At 42.5% G+C, this 14,300-nt stretch overlaps 1 protein-coding gene across 5 annotated transcripts in view; it reads right to left on the bottom strand.

The window, feature by feature from the left end:
• Positions 1-14,300, bottom strand: part of LOC307145154 (immunoglobulin like domain containing receptor 2) — a 45,958-nt gene that overhangs the window by 22,066 nt on the left and 9,592 nt on the right. For all 5 annotated transcript variants that reach the window (XM_079848017.1, XM_079848013.1, XM_079848015.1 and 2 more), the window contains exon 3: positions 8,920-9,039. In XM_079848017.1, coding sequence (XP_079704143.1) covers positions 8,920-9,039 — 120 coding nt within the window. The remainder of the gene's footprint in view (positions 1-8,919; positions 9,040-14,300) is intronic.

The following is a 14,300-nucleotide window of genomic DNA, read 5'->3' as shown; positions in this document are numbered from 1 at the left end:
TTCCTTCAGCAAGAACTGATTCTCAAAAATGTCTCTCGATTCTTCCTCTCAAAACCAGTCGATACTCGTTCCAGCCGCACACTTTGCTATTTCCCTCACAGCTGCACTTGATCCCTCATCTAACGAACTCTACTGTAATCTAACGACGGTTCTCTGATCAGGAAACAGGAACGACCCCCTGTGTTGCTCGAGGCTTAAACCACATTCCGAGAGGAATTCTGTCTGCATTCTGGATCTGTGTCCAGCGAGACTCACTGCTGGATTCAGGAAACGCACTGGACCCCAGTCAACTTCACTGTATGGAAAGAAACAAAAGCAAAACAAAAGTTGTGTCCAAAACGATGCACTATAAACTATACACTCAAGTGTGTAGTGCATGAACATTGCGTTTCGTCTGACGACAGTCCAGTGTAGAACGAGTCCAACATTACACACTTAATTTTCAATTAATTATCCAGGTATTGAAAGTGCACTTTATCCTATGTGGAATTTCCAGTGTGAACACATGCACCGATCGCACTATTTATACTACAAACGTCATAGAATAGAGCAAAAGTCCGTGAACTGGGACGCACAGAGATAGTGTTCCACAGAAGAAAGAGAGTCAAACCGGTTTGGTATGACGCGAGTGTAAATGATCATCCGGTCTCGTTCACGCAGACTGAAGTCTGGCTGGGTGAGGTGGTGAGAATATGCATTATTTTGATGATTAAGCACATCCGGTTAAGTACTGATGAAGTATTATTATTGTACTTCATATAAGTAATGAGAACTTTCATTAAATTACTGTAATGATCTTTCACTGCTGCTTTTTTGATTGCCATCTCTAATGTTTGTCCAGTTTCCTTCTTTAAGATTTCAAGGCAGCTCCGCTTCATTGAGCCACTTCTCTCTCTGACTCTCTCTGTGTCTCCATTCACATCTGCACAAAGAGTGTTTCCGTCGCTGCACAGCTGGATGCGGCACTGTTGCCATGGCAGCACATTATTCTGTGGTCAAATATATATTGTTTTTTGCATTTATGAAATATATAAATTTATCAATAACTACAAATGCATTGACTCTTTTTTATTTTCATTTTAAACCATAACCTTTAATCTATTATTTAATACATGTATTTATTTAATGTTTATAATCACTTATATCTGACCTCCTACAGTGGATGAACAACATATTCTGCAAACATGCAACAACACAATGACTTAATTTCTTCACTCAAGACACTAAACGCGTGACAACATGAGCTGAAGCGTTCAAGCAAATCTCTGCGATCTGAAGCTTCTAACGCAGAGAAAGAGACAGACAGAGCGGCGAATGTTCGGGTCATCGACGGCCTTTTCATGTTCATCCCATATTTCACAGTCAGAATCAAGCTGAGAGACTGCAAACACATCAAAGCCATCTCAGACCTTCAGGAGCATTTTATTATCAACACTGTCTAGCATGATGAAATATTGATTCTTACTGAACGTCTAAACTGCTGACCTCTTACTGTAGAAAACATGAACCCTGAGTGTGACTGTGAACATGATCGAGCTCAGTCCCGCACAAACCTCAGCACGAGCCTCCAGCACTAAAGGTCGAGATTAAGGCGACTCATTTCCTGTTGTGAGTGCGTTTGTTTCCTGTGAGTGTGTGTAGTGTAGTGTAGCGTGTAGTGTAGTGTGTACTATGTAGTGTAGTGTAGTGTGTACTTTGTAGTGTGAAGTGTAATAAAGTGTAGTGTAGTGTGTAATGTAGTGTAGTTTGTAGTGTACTGTGTAGTGTAGTTAAGTGTAGTGTAGTGTGTAGTGTAATGTAGTGCATAGTGTAGTGTAGTGTGTAGTGTAGTATAATGTAGTGTAGCGTAGTGTAGTGTAATATAGTGTAGTGTAGTTTGTAGTGTAGTGTGTAGTGTAGTGTGTAGTGTAGTGTAGTTTGTAGTGTAGTTTGTAGTGTACTGTGTAGTGTGTAGTATGTAGTGTACTGTGTAGTGTGTAGTGTAGTAAAGTGTAGTGTAGTGTGTACTTTGTAGTGTGAAGTGTAATAAAGTGTAGTGTAGTGTGTAATGTAGTGTAGTTTGTAGTGTAGTGTGTAGTGTAGTATAATGTAGTGTAGCGTAGTGTAGTGTAATATAGTGTAGTGTAGTTTGTAGTGTAGTGTGTAGTGTAGTGTGTAGTGTAGTGTAGTTTGTAGTGTAGTTTGTAGTGTACTGTGTAGTGTGTAGTGTAGTGTAGTATGTAGTGTACTGTGTAGTGTGTAGTGTAGTAAAGTGTAGTGTAGTGTGTACTTTGTAGTGTGAAGTGTAATAAAGTGTAGTGTAGTGTGTAATGTAGTGTAGTTTGTAGTGTACTGTGTAGTGTAGTTAAGTGTAGTGTAGTGTGTAGTGTAATGTAGTGCATAGTGTAGTGTAGTGTGTAGTGTAGTATAATGTAGTGTAGCGTAGTGTAGTGTAGTTTGTAGTGTAGTGTGTAGTGTGTAGTGTAGTGTGTAGTGTAGTGTAGTTTGTAGTGTAGTTTGTAGTGTAGTGTGTAGTGTAATATAGTGTAGTGTAGTGTAGTTTGTAGTGTAGTTTGTAGTGTACTGTGTAGTGTGTAGTGTAGTGTAGTGTAGTATGTAGTGTACTGTGTAGTGTGTAGTGTAGTAAAGTGTAGTGTAGTGTGTAGTGCAATTTAGTGCGTAGTGTAGTGTGTAGTGTAGTGTGTCGTGTAATATAGTGTAGTGTAGTATGTAGTGTAGTGTAATATAGTGTAGTGTGTAGTGTAGTGTAGTGTGTAGTGTAGTGTAGTGTGTAGTGTAGTATAATGTAGTGTAGTGTAATATAGTGTAGTGTAGTGTGTAGTGTAATATAGTGTAGTGTAGTGTAGTATAGTGTGTAGTGTAATATAGTGTAGTGTAGTATGTAGTGTAGTGTAATGTGTAGTGTAATTTAGTGCGTAGTCTAGTGTAGTGTGTAGTGTAGTGTAGTATAATGTAGTGTAGTGTAATATAGTGTAGTGTAGTGTGTAGTGTAGTATAATGTAGTGTAGTGTAATATAGTGTAGTGTAATATAGTGTAGTGTAGTGTAGTATAGTGTGTAGTGTAGTGTAGTGTGTAGTGTAGTGTAGTATAATGTAGTGTAGTGTAATATAGTGTAGTGTGTAGTGTAGTGTAGTGTGTAGTGTAGTATAATGTAGTGTAGTGTAATATAGTGTAGTGTAGTGTGTAGTGTAATATAGTGTAGTGTAGTGTAGTATAGTGTGTAGTGTAATATAGTGTAGTGTAGTATGTAGTGTAGTGTAATGTGTAGTGTAATTTAGTGCGTAGTCTAGTGTAGTGTGTAGTGTAGTGTAGTATAATGTAGTGTAGTGTAATATAGTGTAGTGTGTAGTGTAGTGTAGTGTGTAGTGTAGTATAATGTAGTGTAGTGTAATATAGTGTAGTGTAGTGTGTAGTGTAATATAGTGTAGTGTAGTGTAGTATAGTGTGTAGTGTAATATAGTGTAGTGTAGTATGTAGTGTAGTGTAGTGTGTAGTGTAATTTAGTGCGTAGTCTAGTGCAGTGGTTCTCAAACTGGGGGTCGCGGAATGATTTCAAGGGGTCGCGAGTTGGTTTGAAAAAAATCTGTATTTTCTGATTACAAAAAATATTTTTCAATACTAAAAAATTAAGATTACAAATAAATATTTTTTGATTTCTAAAGACAGAAGTGATTAGAAGGCTTTAAAATTTTTTTTTAAATAATATTTCGTGACTCTAAGATATGACGTCACCGTGCGGCGACTGATCGCAAGTTATCAATACTGCACGCAACTGCACGTGGAAACCCTAACTGCAAGAATGGATAAATTTGTAATTCGCAAGGTTAAAAATGTTGAGGAAATTGTGGACAGTCTGCCTGAATCATCTGAACCGTGTACCTCTACAAAACACAAGAGCAAGACCCCTTCTGACCAATGTAGGAAACGTCGGAAATATCAAGAGGAATTCATAAAGTACGGATTCACTTGCTCTACTGTCAACGATGTGGACCATCCTCAGTGTGTAATCTGTTCAGAAGTGCTTGCCCATGAAAGTATGAAGCCTGGAAAAATGCAGAGACATTTGGAGACAAGACACCCTGCTTGTGTTGAAAAACCCATAGACTTTTTTCGAAGAAAAGAGAAGGAATTACAGATTCAAAAACGTACACTCGCACAACAAACCCAAATTACTGCTAATGCTCTGAAGGCATCTTATGAGGTGGCATACCTGATAGCACAGTCCAAAAAGCCACACACGATCGGGGAAACCTTGATTAAGCCCGCAGCTGTGGCTATGTGTCGGGCCATGCATGGTGAGAAAATTGCAAATGAGCTTATGACTGTCCCATTGTCGAATGACACGATAGCTCGCCATATTCATGATATTTCAAAAGACATTAAGAGTCAATTGATTAATAGGTTAAATGGAAAGAAATATGCGTTACAGGTCGACGAATCTACCGATGTGTCTAATTCTTCTCAGTTGCTGGCATTCATCAGATACACATTTGATGGGAAAATGCATGAGGAAATGCTCTTCTGCTCAGTACTGGAGGGGACTTGTACCGGCAGTGACATTTTCAACAAGCTGGACACCAGACTAAAAGAGATGCGACTTTCATGGGATTACTGTGTTGGCGTATGTACTGATGGTGCAGGTGCAATGGTAGGTAAAAACAAGGGACTCAAGGCAAAGGTTTTAGAAGTGGCTCCTCATGTTAAGTTTACGCACTGCATAATTCACCGTGAGTCTCTTGCTAGCAAAGCACTTGATAGTGAGCTTAACCCTTATGTGCTGTTGGGGATGTTTTCATCCACTATGGGGTATTTTTGAGTCTAAATTTGGCCATAACTTTTTCTGTGTTTCAGCAAATGGAATGATTTTTGGTGACAAATCTTATTTTGACACATATTTTGGGAAAATGCTTTGAAATTTTTCAAAAACTCAACAGTACACTGTGGGCAAATTTACTACCCTTTCGTTATGTTCGTGGCTGAAAACAGCCACTACTTTAAACTGCTGTAAAAATGTATCAGATAAATATTTTTTTCACATTTTTTTGCATGAATCTATTAATCAACCTCAGTCCTGCTCAAAAATACTAAATGTTTAAAAAAAATTCAGGATTTTAACTCTTTAATTGCCAAATTCGTAAATGATGTCACTGATTTGGGAAAAAACACACACAAAATGACTCATTTTCAATATAAAATGTGATTGTGGACTGGATTTTTTTTTACCTTTTATCACAGTCTTGGACATGTCAAAGATTAGAAACAACATTGGTTTTGATGCATTGTTAGTTTTTGTGCAGCATCAGATTTTAACTTTTTCTCCCTCATTTACTGTTCGTGGCTGTTTTTGCCCCATTGACTTCCATTATAACCACATTTTTTGATTGCAAAGTCATGACACCATATAATCATGCATTTTTGATTGTTGGTGGTTTTCCCTGTTGGGAAGAGGTAAAATTTGTAATTTTTACTGTTGATAACCAGGTGGAACCATTAACCCTTTAGATAGGCCTGTGCAAAAAAAAAGCTTAGTTTCTGGCTTTTACATGGAGTTATATGGAGTATAATAGCATAAAGTGTGTGTTTGTGTGTTTGTGTGTGTGTGTGTGTGTGTGTGTGTGTGTGTGTGTGTGTGTGTGTGTGTGTGTGTGTGTGAACTCACCTTGATGCATCTGAGAAAATCAAAATATGCACCTCAGCTCTCAGAACTACATGGAGTAAACAAAAACAAAGTAAGTGTATTTATGCATCTGCTGCCTTTTGATGGTGAGAAATGCAGACTAAACAAAAACAAAGCAAGTGGATTTAAACGCGTGCATGCAAGCCTGCTGGTCATTTGATGGTGAGAAGAGCAGCAAGCAACATGAGAAAGGGCTTGACTTGTAGTGAAGTTTTAGAGATGATTATGCAGCCTGACCCCTCCAGCGAACTGCAGGATGTATCGTCTTCTCCCTCTGACACCACAGACTCAGGAGAGTCAGATCCTGATTTGGATGTGGCACCCTCATCATCCTCTCTAGCTTCCACTGAAGGCGAGGAGGATTCGGAGGATCCTGGATCTGGGTGGATTGGGAGAAACGGCGAAGTGTGGTTTTCCACCAACGCGGAGACAACTCCCTTTCTTCAGCCTGCCAGAGGCGTGACTCCAGGGCCGACGCGCTATGCCATCACAAGGCATAGTCATACATGTTTGTATGACTGTACAAACATGTATGTGTTGACGCAAGTCATGCTGACAATGAGGTCAATCATCTCCTCCGTAAAAAACAGATTGAACACGGAATCCATGTTCTGGACCCTTGCGAAGGCATAGCGCGTCGGCCCTGGAGTCACGCCTCTGGCAGGCTGAAGAAAGGGAGTTGTCTCCGCGTTAGTGGAAAACCACACTTCGCCGTTTCTCCCAATCCACCCAGATCCAGGATCCTCCGAATCCTCCTCGCCTTCAGTGGAAGCTAGAGAGGATGATGAGGGTGCCACATCCAAATCAGGATCTGACTCTCCTGAGTCTGTGGTGTCAGAGGGAGAAGACGATACATCCTGCAGTTCGCTGGAGGGGTCAGGCTGCATAATCATCTCTAAAACTTCACTACAAGTCAAGCCCTTTCTCATGTTGCTTGCTGCTCTTCTCACCATCAAATGACCAGCAGGCTTGCATGCACGCGTTTAAATCCACTTGCTTTGTTTTTGTTTAGTCTGCATTTCTCACCATCAAAAGGCAGCAGATGCATAAATACACTTACTTTGTTTTTGTTTACTCCATGTAGTTCTGAGAGCTGAGGTGCATATTTTGATTTTCTCAGATGCATCAAGGTGAGTTCACACACACACACACACACACACACACACACACACACACACACACACACACACACACACACACACACACACACAAACACACACTTTATTATGCTATTATACTCCTTATAAACTCCATATAACTCCATGTAAAAGCCAGAAACTAAGCTTTTTTTTGCACAGGCCTATCTAAAGGGTTAATGGTTCCACCTGGTTATCAACAGTAAAAATTACAAATTTTACCTCTTCCCAACAGGGAAAACCACCAACAATCAAAAATGCATGATTATATGGTGTCATGGCTTTGCAATCAAAAAATGTGGTTATAATGGAAGTCAATGGGGCAAAAACAGCCACGAACAGTAAATGAGGGAGAAAAAGTTAAAATCTGATGCTGCACAAAAACTAACAATGCATCAAAACCAATGTTGTTTCTAATCTTTGACATGTCCAAGACTGTGATAAAAGGTAAAAAAAAATCCAGTCCACAATAACATTTTATATTGAAAATGAGTCATTTTGTGTGTGTTTTTTCCCAAATCAGTGACATCATTTACGAATTTGGCAATTAAAGAGTTAAAATCCTGAATTTTTTTTAAACATTTAGTATTTTTGAGCAGGACTGAGGTTGATTAATAGATTTATGCAAAAAAAATTGAAAAAAATATTTATCTGATACATTTTTACAGCAGTTTAAAGTAGTGGCTGTTTTCAGCCACGAACATAACGAAAGGTTGTAAATTTGAACAATGCACAAGGGTTAACAGTGTTCTCAAAGGTGCAATCAAAATTGTAAATCACATAAAATCACGTCCAGTAACCAGTAGACTGCTAGCCACCCTTTGCAACGAGATGGGCTCGCAGCACGAAGCGCTGCTGTTTCATACCGAAGTCGGTGGTTATCTCGCGGGAAGGCACTCGGCCGGCTTTACGAACTGCGTGAGGAAGTGCACTCGTTGTTGAAAGAATCTAAATCTGAATTCGCCCACCACCTGACAGATCCAGATTGGTTATCAAAACTTGCTTATTTGGCCTGTATATTCGAAAGGCTTAACATGCTTAATCTTTCATTACAAGGTCCAAACACAAACATCTTGACAATGAATGAAAAAATTGATGCATTTGTGAAAAAGCTGGAAAGATGGGCTGAGCGAGTTGAACAAGGTAATGTGGAGATGTTTCCTGAGCTGGATGAACATCTGGAGGAGAATGGACTGAGTCTCGGCAACCTGAAAACACACATCACTGGTCATCTCCACGGGCTTTTGGAACAATTCCATAAGTATTTTCCAAAAGAGACGCAACCAGAACTGTATGACTGGATATGGCAACCATTCACTGAAACTAGGACTAATCTCCCCACAAAACTGGAAGATGCTTTGCTGGAGCTGTCCAGTGATCGGACATTAAAAACTTTATTTTCCAGTTCCACACTGCCTGAATTTTGGATCGCAGTAGCAGAAGAATACAGAGAGTTATCCGTTGTGGCAATGGATGTACTGCTTCCGTTTGGCTCTACTTATTTGTGCGAGCAGACTTTTTCCGCTGTTACATACATGAAAAATAAATACAGATCACGTCTTGATGTTGAGGATGATCTGCGAGTAGCCGTATCCAACATCAGGCCACAGATTACGCTTTTGTGCACCGAAAAACAAGTGCACCCATCCCACTGAAAGGTAAGCCAAATTTATATACAGTAAATATTATGGAAGTTTGTTTCCGCCACGTAAGAAAATATTTGAAAAGATAATTGCGATTTTTTTAATCTAAAAATTGCGAGTTTACATCTCACTATTCTGACTTGTTTTCTCATAATTGTGAAATATTAACTTGCAGTGCGAGTTATAAATGATATAAAGTCGCAATTACCTTTTTTATTTTTTATTCTGTGGTGGAAACAAGCTTCCATAGGAAGTGGATGTGGATTTAAAACAACTTTTTTTTTGTTTATTGTTTGTGTATTCTGTGGTAGTGGGTCGCGAGATCTCGTCGATGTTAGTTTAGGGGTCGCTGGCTAAAAAGTTTGAGAACCACTGGTCTAGTGTAGTGTAGTGTGTAGTGTAGTGTAATATAGTGTAGTGTAGTGTAGTGTAGTATAGTGTAGTGTATTGTAGTGCGCTCACCCAACACAAGCAGCTCCACATGCGCTTCATTCTGACCCTCCAGATCGTCAGAGATAACCACTTTACAGAAGTAAACTCCACTGTCGCCCCACTGGAGCTCACCGATGCGCAGATCAGCCTCTGAGAGACACACAGACAGACAGACAGTCAGAAACACACAGTCAGACACACACAGTCAGACAAACAGTCAGACAAACAGTCAGACACAGACAGACAGACAGACACACAGTCAGACAAACAGTCAGTCAGACACACAGTCAGACACAGACAGACAGACACACAGACAGTCAGACACACAGTCAGACACAGACAGACAGACACACACACACACACAGTCAGACACAGACAGACACACACACACACACAGTCAGACACAGACAGACATACACACAGTCAGACAAACAGTCAGTCAGACAGTCACACAGACAGTCAAAAAGTCAGACACAGTCAGACAAACAGAGACAAACAGTCAGACAAACAGTCAGACAAACAGAGACAAACAGTCAGACAAACAGTCAGACAAACAGTCAGACAAACAGACAGACACACAGTCAGACACACAGTCAGACACACAGTCAGACACAGTCAGACACACAGTCAGACACAGACAGACATACACACAGTCAGACAAACAGTCAGTCAGACACAGTCACACAGACAGTCAAAAAGTCAGACACAGTCAGACAAACAGAGACAAACAGTCAGACAAACAGTCAGACAAACAGAGACAAACAGTCAGACAAACAGTCAGACAAACAGTCAGACAAACAGACAGACACACAGTCAGACACACAGTCAGACACACAGTCAGACACACAGTCAGACACAGTCAGACACACAGTCAGACAAACAGTCAGTCAGACACAGTCACACAGACAGACAGACATACACACAGTCAGACAAACAGTCAGACAAACAGTCAAACACAGTCAAACACACAGTCAGACAAACAGTCAGACAAACAGTCAAACACAGACAGACACACAGTCAGACACACAGTCAGACACAGAGTCAGACACACAGTCAGACACACAGTCAGACACACAGTCAGACACAGTCACACAGACAGTCAGACAGACACACAGTCAGACACACAGTCAGACACACAGTCAGACACACAGTCAGACACAGTCAGACACACAGTCAGACACACAGTCAGACACACAGTCAGACACACAGTCAGACACACAGTCAGACACAGTCACACAGACAGTCAGACACAGACAGACACACAGTCAGACACACAGTCAGACACACAGTCAGACACAGACAGACATACACAGTCAGACACACAGTCAGACACACAGTCAGACACACAGTCAGACACACAGTCAGACACAGACAGACATACACAGTCAGACACACAGTCAGACAAACAGTCAGACACAGACAGACATACACAGTCAGACACACAGTCAGACACACAGTCAGACACACAGTCAGACACACAGTCAGACACAGACAGACATACACAGTCAGACACACAGTCAGACACACAGTCAGACACACAGTCAGACACAGACAGACATACACAGTCAGACACACAGTCAGACAAACAGTCAGTCAGACACAGTCACACAGACAGACAGACATACACACAGTCAGACAAACAGTCAGACAAACAGTCAAACACAGTCAAACACACAGTCAGACAAACAGTCAAACACAGACAGACACAGACAGACACACAGTCAGACACACAGTCAGACACACAGTCAGACACACAGTCAGACACAGACAGACACACAGTCAGACACAGTCAGACACACAGTCAGACACACAGTCAGACACACAGTCAGACACAGTCAGACAAACAGTCAGACACACAGTCAGACACACAGTCAGACACACAGTCAGACACACAGTCAGACACAGTCAGACACAGACAGACATACACACAGTCAGACAAACAGTCAGTCAGACAAAGTCAAACACAGTCAGACACACAGTCAGACACAGTCAGACACAGTCAGACACAGTCAGACACACAGTCAGACAGACACAGACAGACAGTCAGACACAGTCAGACACACAGACAGACACACAGTCAGACACACAGTCAGACACAGAGTCAGACACAGTCAGACACAGTCAGACACACAGTCAGACACAGTCAGACACACAGTCAGACAGACACAGACAGACACAGTCAGACACAGTCAGACACACAGACAGACACACAGTCAGACACACAGTCAGACACACAGTCAGACACAGTCAGACACAGACAGACATACACACAGTCAGACAAACAGTCAGTCAGACAGACAAAGTCAAACACAGTCAGACACACAGTCAGACACAGTCAGACACAGTCAGACACAGTCAGACACACAGTCAGACAGACACAGACAGACACAGTCAGACACAGTCAGACACACAGACAGACACACAGTCAGACACACAGTCAGACACACAGTCAGACACAGTCAGACACACAGTCAGACAGACACAGTCAGACACAGTCAGACACAGTCAGACACACAGACAGACACACAGTCAGACACACAGTCAGACACAGAGTCAGACACACAGTCAGACACACAGTCAGACACACAGTCAGACACAGTCACACAGACAGTCAGACAGACACACAGTCAGACACACAGTCAGACACACAGTCAGACACACAGTCAGACACAGTCAGACACACAGTCAGACACACAGTCAGACACACAGTCAGACACACAGTCAGACACACAGTCAGACACAGTCACACAGACAGTCAGACACAGACAGACACACAGTCAGACACACAGTCAGACACACAGTCAGACACAGACAGACATACACAGTCAGACACACAGTCAGACACACAGTCAGACACACAGTCAGACACACAGTCAGACACACAGTCAGACACAGACAGACATACACAGTCAGACACACAGTCAGACAAACAGTCAGACACAGACAGACATACACAGTCAGACACACAGTCAGACACACAGTCAGACACACAGTCAGACACACAGTCAGACACAGACAGACATACACAGTCAGACACACAGTCAGACACACAGTCAGACACACAGTCAGACACAGACAGACATACACAGTCAGACACACAGTCAGACAAACAGTCAGTCAGACACAGTCACACAGACAGACAGACATACACACAGTCAGACAAACAGTCAGACAAACAGTCAAACACAGTCAAACACACAGTCAGACAAACAGTCAAACACAGACAGACACAGACAGACACACAGTCAGACACACAGTCAGACACACAGTCAGACACACAGTCAGACACACAGTCAGACACAGACAGACACACAGTCAGACACACAGTCAGACACACAGTCAGACACACAGTCAGACACACAGTCAGACACAGTCAGACAAACAGTCAGACACACAGTCAGACACACAGTCAGACACACAGTCAGACACAGTCAGACACAGACAGACATACACACAGTCAGACAAACAGTCAGTCAGACAAAGTCAAACACAGTCAGACACACAGTCAGACACAGTCAGACACAGTCAGACACAGTCAGACACACAGTCAGACAGACACAGACAGACATACACACAGTCAGACACACAGTCAGACACACAGTCAGACACACAGTCAGACACAGTCAGACACAGTCAGACACAGTCAGACACACAGTCAGACAGACACAGACAGACATACACACAGTCAGACACACAGTCAGACACACAGTCAGACACACAGTCACACACAGTCAGACACAGTCAGACACAGTCAGACAGACACACACACACACAGTCAGACACACAGTCAGACAAACAGTCAGACAAACAGTCAAACACAGTCAAACACACAGTCAGACAAACAGTCAGACAAACAGTCAAACACAGACAGACACACAGTCAGACACACAGTCAGACACACAGTCAGACACAGTCAGACACAGTCAGACACAGTCAGACACAGTCAGACAAACAGTCAGACACACAGTCAGACACACAGTCAGACACAGTCAGACAAACAGTCAGACACACAGTCAGACACACAGTCAGACACACAGTCAGACACAGTCAGACACAGTCAGACACAGTCAGACACAGACAGACATACACACAGTCAGACAAACAGTCAGTCAGACAAAGTCAAACACAGTCAGACACACAGTCAGACACACAGTCAGACACAGTCAGACACAGTCAGACACAGTCAGACACACAGTCAGACAGACACAGACAGACATACACACAGTCAGACAAACAGTCAGACACACAGTCAGACACACAGTCAGACACACAGTCAGACACACAGTCAGACACACAGTCAGACACAGTCAGACACAGTCAGACAGACACACACACACACACACACACACACACACACACACACACACAGTCAGACACACAGTCAGACACACAGTCAGACACACAGTCAGACAAACAGACAGACACACAGTCAGACACACAGTCAGACACACAGTCAGACACACAGTCAGACACAGTCAGACAGACACAGACAGACACAGTCAGACACACAGTCAGACACAGTCAGACACAGTCAGACACAGTCAGACAAACAGACAGACACACAGTCAGACACACAGTCAGACACACAGTCAGACACACAGTCAGACACACAGTCAGACAAACAGTCAAACACAGTCAGACACACAGTCAGACACAGTCAGACACACAGTCAGACACAGTCAGACACACAGTCAGACACAGTCAGACACAGTCAGACACAGTCAGACAGACATACACACAGTCAGACAAACAGTCAGACACACAGTCAGACACAGTCAGACACAGTCAGACACAGTCAGACACAGTCAGACAGTCAGACAGACACACACACACACACACACACACACACACACACACACACACACACACACACACACACACAGTCAGACACACAGTCAGACACACAGTCAGACACACAGTCAGACACACAGTCAGACACACAGTCAGACACACACACACACACAGTCAGACACAGACAGACAGACAGACAGACACACACACACAGTCAGACACAGACAGACAGACAGACACACACACAGTCAGACACAGACAGACACACAGTCAGACAAACAGACAGACACACAGTCCGACACACAGTCCGACACAGACAGACAGACACACAGTCCGACACACAGTCCGACACACAGTCCGACACACAGTCCGACACACAGTCCGACACACACACACACACACACACACACACAGTCAGACAGACACACACACAGACAGTCAGACAGAATTAGAATTAAAGGGATAGTTCACAAAAAAAAGAAAATTGTCATAATTTTCTCACCTTAATGTCATTCCAAACCCATATGCCAAAAAAAGCAGATAATTTTAATGAATCTCCATTGAAACCCATATATACTCACATATAGAGGGATCAACGGAAGCTCAAAGGCACCAAAAAC

The sequence above is a fragment of the Squalius cephalus genome (genome assembly GCF_949319135.1).
Source record: "Squalius cephalus genome assembly, chromosome: 2".
In the NCBI taxonomy this organism is placed as follows: Eukaryota; Metazoa; Chordata; class Actinopteri; order Cypriniformes; family Leuciscidae; genus Squalius; species Squalius cephalus.
Note: the sequence above shows the minus strand (reverse complement) of the source record. Positions and strands in the feature narration are given on the sequence as shown.